This window comes from Phaseolus vulgaris, chromosome 9 (genome assembly GCF_051622355.1).
Source record: "Phaseolus vulgaris cultivar YP4 chromosome 9, ASM5162235v1, whole genome shotgun sequence".
Lineage (NCBI taxonomy): Eukaryota > Viridiplantae > Streptophyta > Magnoliopsida > Fabales > Fabaceae > Phaseolus > Phaseolus vulgaris.
The window spans coordinates 35,580,254-35,591,771 of record NC_143506.1 but is presented as its reverse complement, the minus strand read 5'-3'; the positions used below and the strand labels follow the sequence as shown (position 1 = coordinate 35,591,771).

General features: G+C 32.2%; 1 protein-coding gene across 1 annotated transcript; it reads right to left on the bottom strand.

The window, feature by feature from the left end:
• Positions 1-6,214: 6,214 nt before the first annotated feature.
• On the bottom strand, positions 6,215-8,189 carry LOC137823009 (pectinesterase/pectinesterase inhibitor PPE8B). The gene is made up of 3 exons (XM_068628078.2): positions 7,763-8,189; positions 7,136-7,636; positions 6,215-7,028 (listed from the first exon to the last, which is right to left on the bottom strand). Exons 1-3 carry the CDS (start codon positions 8,082-8,084, stop codon positions 6,331-6,333), a joined length of 1,521 nt encoding a protein of 506 aa, XP_068484179.2. The 5' UTR covers positions 8,085-8,189; the 3' UTR covers positions 6,215-6,330.
• Between the last annotated feature and the right edge of the window lie 3,329 nt (positions 8,190-11,518).

The following is an 11,518-nucleotide window of genomic DNA, read 5'->3' as shown; positions in this document are numbered from 1 at the left end:
AACATTGACATTAATACTATAGTAGCCTTTGACCAAATGTTGAATCTTTTAGGACACTACAAAAAATATGTTTATTAGAATGAGCCAAAAACGGACGCTAACCATAAAAAACGGATGCAACAATGTAACAATTGTGGGCTTAGCGTTAATGGAAATTTCGAAGCTAATGTGCTCAATGTAAAAATATTGGCGGGTGAGAGCGACTCATTGGTGTCTTTTTTGCGTAGGTCAAGCCTATAAGGAGGTGATGCAATTTTTAAACTAGCGTGGGTTTGACCTACGTGTTGTCCACACAAAATGATATTTATTTAAAGGAGCGTGGGCTTAGCCTTCGAGGTGTCCACACATTTTTAAAGAAGCATGGGCTAAGCCCACTTGAATGCCACACACTTTTAAAGAAGCGTGAGTGCCACACAATTTTTAAACTAGCGAGTGCTAAGCCTTCATGTTGACCACAAATTAGTGTGGGCTTAGCCTTCAAAAGATATTTATATTTATTAAAGTTTGTCACACAAAGAAGCGTGGGCTAAACCTACACTTTCATAAGCTCAAATAGCATGGATACTCAATCTTTTATATGTCCTTTATTTGTGTTTACAGTGTACTAATATCACAGACTGCATCAATCATTTTTCACACACACTCTCTCAAATCATTATCTTAATATACACATAACTTTTTATCTATATAATCTTACTATATTTTCTAAATTTTATATAGTTTGTGCTTACACATAGTACTTGCCATATGAGATTTCGCACAATCTAGGAGAATCACAAATTGACTAAAAAAGATGTTGAAATAAGGGTGTAAATACTGCATATTGATTGTACGGTCAATATAGAATGATTGGATAATAAATCTATATTTGTTTGTAAGAAATCCTAAAGTTAGGGAATTGGAATTAGGAATTTATTTTGTAAATTTGCTATAAATTTAAAATCTTTATTTGTGGAGATTTATTTCCTTTATTTGAGGACAGTTAATGCATATTTTTTTCATTAGGTATTAGAGTTCTAGCTCTTGTCTCTGTTTTGATCACTTATGACCTTCAAGAGGGTGCAACCTTAATTGATGCACTTATTGTAACAGTCTTTATTGTTGTTTTCTCTTCTTTGTAAAATCACCTATTACACAGTCAGTTGTTGATTTGCATCTCCATAATGTCTAATCCCAAAATCAACAGAGGTAGGATTCAATATTAAAAAGGCCGAAAAACCTACTGGGAACACTTTGAGAAACTCTAAAAAATATTTCCCTCACTTCAAGAAGATCCCAAATGGCCTCATTCATAGAATATTTGGGTTCATAACTTTTGTATATATCCAGAGTCCAAATAGAGACAAACTTCATCTAAAAAAGGTTGCTAGATTTCTTGGCTATTATTGCATGGTTCTACAACACTTTATGCAGCTACAAAAAAACATTTAAACACCAAAAAACTTCCCCTAACAAACAGCAGACCATGCACCCTTCATACCATTACACTGCATCAATGTTAGACCTACAGAATTGTTCAAAATATTCACATAAAAGTCCTTGCAATCGAACCAAAAAAGATCATCTTCTAGGCACACTTAAACCTTGAACGTGTGTCAAGACCTTCTAAAGGAAGGCATGTAAACCACCCATATGCGTTATAATAAGCCAATACTACACCAGGAGCTACACTAGATGCGGTAAAGCAAAACCAATAAATACCAAAAACATAAACCCCTAAGAATTGTTATAGTTGTAACTGATATGAGCAAGAATTTAGATACCACCTGTACTGGACCCAAAAAAGAGACATAGCACCTACTGGTTATCTACTTAACACCACCAATCAGCAAAAAAGTAATCAACTTGATGGTAAGCCAACTGGTCCACCACGCAAATGAACCTGATTTTCAGTTTTCCTTTGTATTATACCACCCGTAGCATGAATATAGGCTTCAGTCATATGTTATTCTTCAATCTTCTATGCCTCTTAACCAACCCCAATTCTGCACCAATCTAACCACCCAGCAAAAACCAGCACCTCCACCAATCTAACCTTTAACATAGGCCTTCAACAAGTTCCACCTATACCAACCCCTACAAGGTTCATAACTCCATAGTCCAAGTTCACAGCTCCAGCCAATGTTCTGTTCAACATTTTGGTCCATCCATAACCGTCCTACTCATTACCCATCGTAAGCAGCACCTGCACCAAGCTAGTTGTTGCCTTGGTAAACACTGCAGTATCCTTCCATCAACCATTTCAAGCCTTTTGATATCCCTCTGCCTGTATGGGAAAACGCCAAGGCTTCTTGGTTATTCAATAACTCATTCATAGAACCCTTTGTTTTTCCATATGCTCCAACTAAAGCCTCCAAGAATAAACTTACATTTAATATAATTAATGTTGGGACAAAATTAGAAATTGAAACTAATATGGCAACATATAAAAAACTTCACATATCCATCAAGTTGGCATCACAATCCTCTCATCAGAAAAACCAGCTTCATAAATACTACCCCTCCAATACCACCAGCCCCTACCTTGTCTTCTAAGCCCCTACAACTAAGCCCCTGCAGAATCACACTTTCTCAACCACAACATTCACTTTCTCCTTCAGTTGCCTAAGAAATAACAATTCTGCAGCAGCCGAAAGATTAGGAAGCCTTCTATTTAATTGTTGCAACGTGTCTAATTCACCAAAGCTCCATACTAGTTTCAAAGCCTTGCCACTGGTTTTGCTCCACCCAAAGAGTGGACCTCACAATGCACACCAAACCTCTTCCTATACAAAATCCTCCGTAGCCTCCAGAACCCAAAATTCTTGGTCCAAGGATTAAGCTGTTTCTACCATGGTGAATTACAAACCTAGGGTAAAACAAAATTACACAATATACACAAGAAGAATTAAATTAGGCAAAACCTAAAGTTGAGTCTGAAAAAGGAAGGAAATGTGAAACTCACGGTCACAGTTCCACGGTTTCACGATCGCACATTCCCACGGTCGCGTTCTCACGTTCGCACGCTATTGAGTACGAAGGTTCTCACACACTGCTCAAGCTCGCACCACGCACTGCTCAACGGCTATGCTGAAGCTTCGAAAAGTTTAAAAGTATTGTGGAGTACGAACGTTTTCCACACACCTTTTTTTCTCCACGCACCCTGAGCAGTTTTAAAATAAATAAAAATTAATTATTTGCGTAGGCTCAACCTTCACAATTTTATTATTATTTAAATTTAATTTTAAAATGGATAGCGTGGGCTTAACCTTCAAATTTTTATTATTATTTATATTTTAAGGAGTGACGGTTTGACCAACGCAACCCATTTTTTTTTAAGTTTACGTGAGTATAACCCACACTTTCTCTCGTTTTATATGATTTTTTTAATAGCGAAAGTTTGGTTGATGCTATTTAGTGTCCACATACGATCCTCACTATTGATGCCTTAACTAAAAAAAAAAAAGATTTCAATCTTTTACACGTTCTTGAGATCATATGTTAGTCAGTAAGAGAAGAAAATTATATGGTAGGATATTGGTAAAATTTTATAATTTTTTTAAAATATTAAATAGTTAAATTCAAAGAACTAGTTGATATTTTGTTTTTTTTTTTAGAATGAAGATGCACTATGATAATATGGGAATATTGAGATCAATTGGTTTTTCTTCAATGACAACAAAATTTCTTTAGTTTAAATTAAAACTTACCCTAACTTATGGATTCAGTGCAAGAAGATGTGAAAGTATTTGCATCAAATGGATCGACGAAGAAACTTAACAAAATACTCATTTCTTAAATATTTATTTTAGGTTTTATTAATAATCACGTAATTACTCTATACCTTGCATTTTCACTACAAAAAAAAATCAATATTATCTACGGACTTTTACCTACGAATCTGAATCCGTAGGTAAATTCAACATTATCTACGGATATTACCCACAAACAACATTATCTCCGGATATTACACACAAATTCTGAATCCGTAGGTAAATTCAGCATTACCTACCAACTATTATCCACGGATCTTATTACCTACCACCTTTTACTTACGGATATCTATTACCTTCTAACTATTACCCACGAATCTCTATTACCTACGAACTATCACTCACGGATATTTATTACCTACCAATTATTATCATAATAATTATATACATAATATTAAAAATATTATTATAATATGAATAATTATAAAACCATAATTAATATTCATAAATAATAATAATAATATTTAATAATAATAATATTTAATAATAATAATAATATTTAATAATATTAATAATATTAATAATATTTAATAATATTAATAATATTTCATAATATTAATAATATTATTAATATTGATGATCATACTAATAAGTATAATAATAATCATAACACACTACAAGAAAATCATCAAATAGAAACCAATTTTTAGAGACCAAAATAATTAGTTACAATAGTAACTAAATTAAAGATCATTTTAGAAACTAAAAAAAAAATGGTTTCTAAATTAGTTTCTATTATTGTTAAATAGTTTCTAAATTGGTATCTAATTAGCAACCAAAGTTTTAACTACCAATAATTTAGTTTCTAAATTTGGTAGCAAAAATCTTGATTGCTAATTAGATACCAATTTAGAAACTATTTAACAATAATAGAAACTAGTTTAGAAACCAATTTTTTTTAGTTTTTAAAATGGTCTCTATTTTAGTTACTATTGCAACTAATTATTTTGGTATCTAAAATTTGGTTTCTATTTCATAATTTTCTTGTAGTGACATGACAATAAAACTTGACTGGTGTAATGGTTAAAGCTTCTTTGGACATTCTTCAAGGGACTTAGCTTTGAGTTTCACCTGTTGCTGGAGTTTAGTTCTAACTTTAATTATAATAATTGAAAATAAATAAATAAAAGATTCAAATAATAATTAAAATTTAAAAAATAAAGTATTTTGAATTACTTACTCCTAGATTTTAGCTGTTACCTTACCTACGGAATTCTTGTAGTGTTTCTTGGATTGATTTGCCTTTGAATCTATAGCCACTTGTTCTTTCTTGTTTCCCTCCAAATTATATCTTCCATGCCCTTGTCATGATTATACTCATGACAAACTATGATGTCAACTTTACTTGGAAAATAGGAAAAAAAACTCGAGTAAGCCGAAGGGACAAAGTACTTAAAGAAACTGACTTTTGTTTCAAATTTCATTAATGTTCATATAGTAAAAATAAGTGAGGTTGATCCATAATAAACAAATTTATATTGGTTGTTATGTTATTAAGTAGAAAAAAATAATTATAAATTATAATTTTTATATGATGATAAATACTTGATCAAATAATTTTTATCGGTGTTATTAATTTTCAATAATGCAAATTAAAATACTTGCTCTTTTCTTTGCTAGAATTGATAACAAGAGGAAGAAGGGATATATAGCTTAAAGATTGCGTGGGACTTCAAGGGAGTGCACTAATTGGGTAATAGGACCAAAACTTACTTCATTTGTGTTGCCAACAAGTGACAGATTAAAGCAGATATGGATGCAACTTCAATGGTTTATCAATTATAACTGACCAAGACCCTTCACCCACCAATGGGGGCATTAGAGCCTGGTTCCAACAAGTCCTTGTCCATGGCAACTAAGCAACAAAACTTATCAATTGTCATAGCTGCACTGGTTATTTAGTTTGAAGCTTGTGATCATTCTTTGATCTTGACCTTTGCCTTTGTTTTTTTTCTCTTAAATTGCTTGACCTCTTAACAACACAAAATGACATATATGCTGTGTTTTTTTATCAATTAGTTTCACTCTTACTCCTACCTTTTGTCACTACCAATTATAAAGTGGCAATTAATTAATACCCTTCCATTTTATTACCTGTGCTTCTTACTTTCTCTTTTAAGTTGTATATTAGCTTAACATTGAAACATGATGACTAATGTGACAAAAAAAGGAAAGTATATGGAAGTACACCTCTTTGATGATGAGACAAAAACAAAAGCACAATATAATTCTCAAGTTAAATTTTTTTATCAGAAAAAATAATAAAAAATTGAGCATTTCACATATGTTTCAATCCTATTAAATAAGGTTCTAATTGAATTTCTAACACTAACTTACCTTCATAGTTAGTTTTGGTTTCTAAAAAAATATTACTTTATCAAATCTTCCTGTATTCTCTTCTAAAAAATGTGTATAAAAAAGTCATTCGTAGATAATATTTAGGAATTAGGCACCAACAGATAAAGTAAGACAAAGCTATAATTTCTGCAGTTATTTTATAATAATTATTGTTCATATCTTTAATCTACATAATCACTTTAGCAAGTTATGAACACAGGCAAAGTGTAGGAGTAGTGTTTCAGACTCCAAATCCAGGAGTGTATGTTACACCAGTTGAAGGTATCCAAAGATCCCCCAAAAGGAGATTGGCAACAGTGAAGTTATAAACCTGGCTAGAATCATTTATGACATGGTACCCTGGCCACTTCACTCTCTTATCAACCCTAGCTCCTGGTCCATAATTCTTGTACTCTCCAAAGTACAAAGTGTCCAAATACAATGATCCATTCCACTCGAGCCACCCTTCTGGCCTTAACACCTCACTCATGTAAGACTGCATGAAAACTGCTCTAGAATATTTCTTCCACGGCCTCCCAAGGTACGTTGAGGTGCTGTTAACTGAGGGCAGAAGGTCATAGTCTGCTGAAATGTTGGAGAATTGGATGGAGAAGCCAGATGACTGAGAAGGGCACGTTTCTCCTTGAGCTGTGATTGTGTTCTTCTGTCCTTGTAAGCCCTTTTTTACCAGTATTGTGCAGTTCTGGAACACTGCACTGGCATGTCCAAATATGAAATCCACAGTGCCACTTATTTTGCATTCTCTGTAAAATTGGCGCAAGGAGTGAGCATAGAGGGTGTCTTGGTAGCCAAAAATCCCACATCGGTGGAACACAGAGAGATCAGAATCTGATCTCAGTGCAACAGCTTGGTTTCTTTCGGGTCCTGCAGTGTTCTTGAAGGAAATGTCTGTTGCTATGAATCCTCTCCCATTCACAGCTTCACCATAAAAGAAGGTAAAAGAATTAGAATCAAACCCGAAATTTCAGCAAGTGAAGCAGACAAATTACTTTTTAGTTGTTAGTATTATCATGAAGTTTCCTTACCAAAGGTAGCTGTTCTGAATGTGGTTAAATTTTCAGTACGGCTGAGGTTACCGGAGATAACAGTAGCATCCATACCCTCTCCAATCATCACAAGGTTCCACTTGTTCTTTTTAATCTCAACTTTCTCAGTGTACAAACCCTTCTTTATGTGTATCACAAAGTGTCTCATGCTATACTCAGGAGCTGCATTCACAGCATCCATCACCCTAGTAAAATCACCACTCCCATCAGCAGCAACTACAGCATCCGCAGGCATCGTTTTTCTCTGCAGCAGTGGTTCAACCCATGAAGGAACTTTGTCCCTTCTGAAATAATCCCAAACAATCTGGTTCACCAGCTTTTGGAGATACCACGTCACTTCCTTAATTTCATTGGATATCAAATCCTTCACACTTTCACTTGTACCATCAAAACCTTCCATGCACGTGTCTGTGTTCGCAAGTACAGCACTTAGCCATGTGCTCAAATCAGAGCTCAGATTCCCAGTACTGTTATGCTTCCCTGCCATGCCACAAATATTATGTACATACGTATACCTTTTATTCTAAGTAACATAAATGAGATTATATATGAGAGACTCATGGAGAATTTGTTTGGTTTTATAGAACCTTGAGATAAAGATGATACCTTGGGGACTTTCAACTGCGGAAATGGACCAGCTGAGTTCATCAGCTGACAAGTCCAACAACTCCAGACATGCGAAAATGGCATCAGAAAGAGGAAACACACTCTTCACATTGTTGAACTCGGATTTGAGAGTGGAGGTAACGTTTTGCAAAACATCACCTACTTTTCTCACGGAGCCTAAGAATTCGGAAGGAGAAACTTTCAGGTTATGGAGTATCGCCAAATCACAGGGAGCAAAGAAGAAGAAGATGAAGATGAATGTAGCAGATGGAATAGGAGCTGGCTGTTTTGTCCAGAAAACAGCCATTGAAATGAATTGCATAAGACTTTTTAGTAGTTTATTCAAGTGTAACCTTGTGTTTTGGAGGCAGAATTTATAGACAGTGAAACACTGTAATATCTATAATCTCCAAAATTTATGAAACATGGTATGAAAATTTATATCATCACTGTTTAAGTTGATAATTATAATTTATATATTAAAAATCAGACTGTTATTCAAATATAACATTTTCAACATATTATTACCTACCATTTAACTCATGCCATGTTGAAGTGAAAGAAATATCTAATTTATTTAAAATATTTTATCTTTTTTTATAATCATCAATGAAAAGGATAACATCTACTTGAAGAACTTCATAATAAAGTTAACTAAAATCATCTCCGGCTGCCTCTCAGCTTTCTTATTTTTTCCACTTCTAAAAAACATCATTAATAATTCAACATGTCGAACACAATGACACTCGTTGAGAAACTGTTTATACTCTACATAATAATTTAGTGATAAAGAAAGAAATATAAAAAAGAATTTCTGTGCTTTCTAAGGTTGCAAAATTTTGCAAAGAATGAAGAATAATTGAACCGTAAAAAGAGTGTTATATGGAAAGTTATGTATTTAGGGAACTGATTCAGTAGGTACAGAAAGGAGGGCATATTTAGAATGTAATGAAGAGATTTTGCAACTATTGCAGAAAATCCAAATTGCATGGACACTGGCTAAAGCATTACAGATAGCAGCTGGTTTTCTGAATGAAGTGTAGCACCAATATAGCATTTATATAGAGGGGAATTTTAATTACTAGAGGGTAATAAAAGGAAGGGTAATATAAGATCAAAATCACAAGAATTCAATGTAATTTTAAATAATTATTAATAAATATATTTTTACTAATTGCATAAGTATGTGTGAAATTTAACTGTAAAAGAAAGAAGAAAAATTAGTATTCAAATAGTCTATAATTGCAAAAGTTTGGTTTTGGAATTTGGTCTTTGTGATTTTATTTAGTTTTTGTAAATATATTTCGTCCTTGTAAAATGTATTAGATAATTTAATTTTAATTTTTTGCAAAATATATTTAAAGAATTATAAAAACAAAATAATAATGATCATTATTTATTTTTCCAAAGCTAAAAGTTAAATGAAGTTTTACGAGAACAAAATATAACTATATTTTTAAGAACAAAAATATTTGAACATTTTTTAAATAATGTTTTTTTATTATTTATCTTATTTCAGTTATGCACTAGTCGAGATTCTATCTTATAGTTTATATTTGTTACAGTAATATGATATAGGTCATATAATCCATTAAAACATAATTCTTATTATATCGGAGGTTATTTTTTAAAAATATAATTTGACTTGTAGGATAAAATCTAAAAGCTTATATATTGATATACTCTATTACACCGAAATATAATTGAATCCAAACTTTCTTTTTTTATTCACTTACTATTTTATGGTTGAACGTTAATTACAGGTGAATTTTCTTTGTTGCTGTGCTCATTTCTATTTGTTTTCATTTTCTTGGTATCTTGGATCACAAAACTCTTTTGACTTTATTATCAGAAAAAGAATTCATAGAAATAGCAAATTTTTTTTTAAGGTAATTACTTATTACCAACCGTCCAAATTCATAGATAATCACGACAAATTTTCCAAAATTTTATTTGTGGGTAATATAATTTTAAGTTTTCTCACTCATACTCATTTGTAGGTAAATATCATTATTATTATTAGAAAAAGTTTTATTTAACATTACTTTTTTTTTCACAATCACTTGAAAAATATTTTATTATTATAATAAAAATAAAATAATAATTAATGAAATTTTAAGTTGAATGAAAGAGAAAAAATTGGAGTATCAAAAGTATCATTACTCATCTATATGGTTTTGTTGAAGAGAAGAGAGAGAGGAACATGCGAAAGAGAGTTGATGTGGGGTTGAGGCGAAGAGGGTGTGGATGAGGGGAGTGAGAACAGTGAAATGCGCGTGCAAAAAGTAAAGGTGAAGGAGAGAAGAGAGGCATGCGGACAGTGAAATAGGGGTGCGAAAAAAAAAGTTAGTGAGAGGAGAAAGCGGTGCGGACAGTGAAATGCGGGTGGAAAAGTAAAGATGAATAAGAAAAGTGAGGAGTGCGGACAGTGAAATGGCGCTGCGAAAAGTAAAAAGATATTTTTTGGTATCATTGTTTTAAATTTTTTTGTCTTGAGAGATAAAAATTTTCAGCGGAGTTAGATCGAGAAATATATTTAGTGATATATAATTATATTTTTATATTTATTATATTTTTTTACAACAAAAAGAAATAAGTAAAAAACTAAAACTAAAAGTAAACAATTTTTTTTAAAGTTCTTGAAACATAAAATTTTACTTTTCACGGATTTTTTTTTATCATCCTTCATTTTTATTTAAAATAATTATTTAACTTTCATTTAAAAAATATCAATTGGAAGGTCACCCATAAATCCTAAATGGATTCAAATCCCAATTTTCATAATGAAAACCTAAACTATGAGAAAATTAAATGTCTTAGACCTTGATTTTTCACAACATTTTGACTTTGACAGTAATACGATAACGCGATGGTGAATGGAGTTTTGGACAAAGGTGCTTTCAATTGAAGATTTGAGCACACTAAAGTACAAGCAGGGTGGGGTGGAGTGTGAAAAAGTAGTGGAGAGTGAAGTAGAAGAAGACGTACGTAGTATAAATGAACAATGGAGTGTGAATAAGGAGATATTGTGATATTGTAATTTATGAAGTTCGGACACTCCTCTTAAAAGGCGTGTCTGTGTTGGACACACGTATTGAACACCGACACTCGTAGAACATATATAATCGGATTCAATAATTTTCATATTAGGGTAATTTGCTTACATTAAGCAACCATTAAGTTTCTAAGTGTTCAATTTTCTCAATCATAAAAACTACACATTGGCACTTATCAAAATTCTAATTTTTATTTAAAAATATGATTAAAGGAACTTAGTTATGTGTTTTAATGAATTTTGAGATATATTTGGATTGTTTAGAAAGTTTAAAATATATTGTGATTTAAATGGTGTATTGATGTCTTAAATGAAGTGTGCAAGGATGCAAAAGTGTGATAAAAACATAGTATTTTCAGAAAAGGAAATACCGTGTTGAAACTGTTATTAGGGTGTATTGATCTGTCAGGTCCCGATCCAATGAGACGATCTTGATTTTAGTGATATAATGGAATCACATAGACGAAGTTATTCAATTGGTGAGAGTCGATGAAGGTTCATATGACTTTGTTTGCGGTTTGAAATATAAACAGGTATTTCAGGTCATATGAATTTACCTTGTCATACGAGATGATGAGATATTAAGATGTTTATGCACATGGTTGTGTGGATTCATAGCGAGTAGTATGACAGGTGAATGTCTCAGGATTCTAATTTCAATACACGAGTCTTCCAGAAGTAGAGTCAAGTGTCTATGTGTT

Bases quoted from the DNA above. Each gene is read 5' to 3' on its own strand.
- LOC137823009 (XM_068628078.2), bottom strand. From the start codon at position 8,084: ATGCAATTCATTTCAATGGCTGTTTTCTGGACAAAACAGCCAGCTCCT. The intron at 7,637-7,762 runs GTATCATCTTTA...GTGGCATGGCAG, and splicing joins CGCAGTTGAAAGTCCCCAAG to GGAAGCATAACAGTACTGGG. The intron at 7,029-7,135 runs GTAAGGAAACTT...TTTATGGTGAAG, and splicing joins ATTCAGAACAGCTACCTTTG to CTGTGAATGGGAGAGGATTC.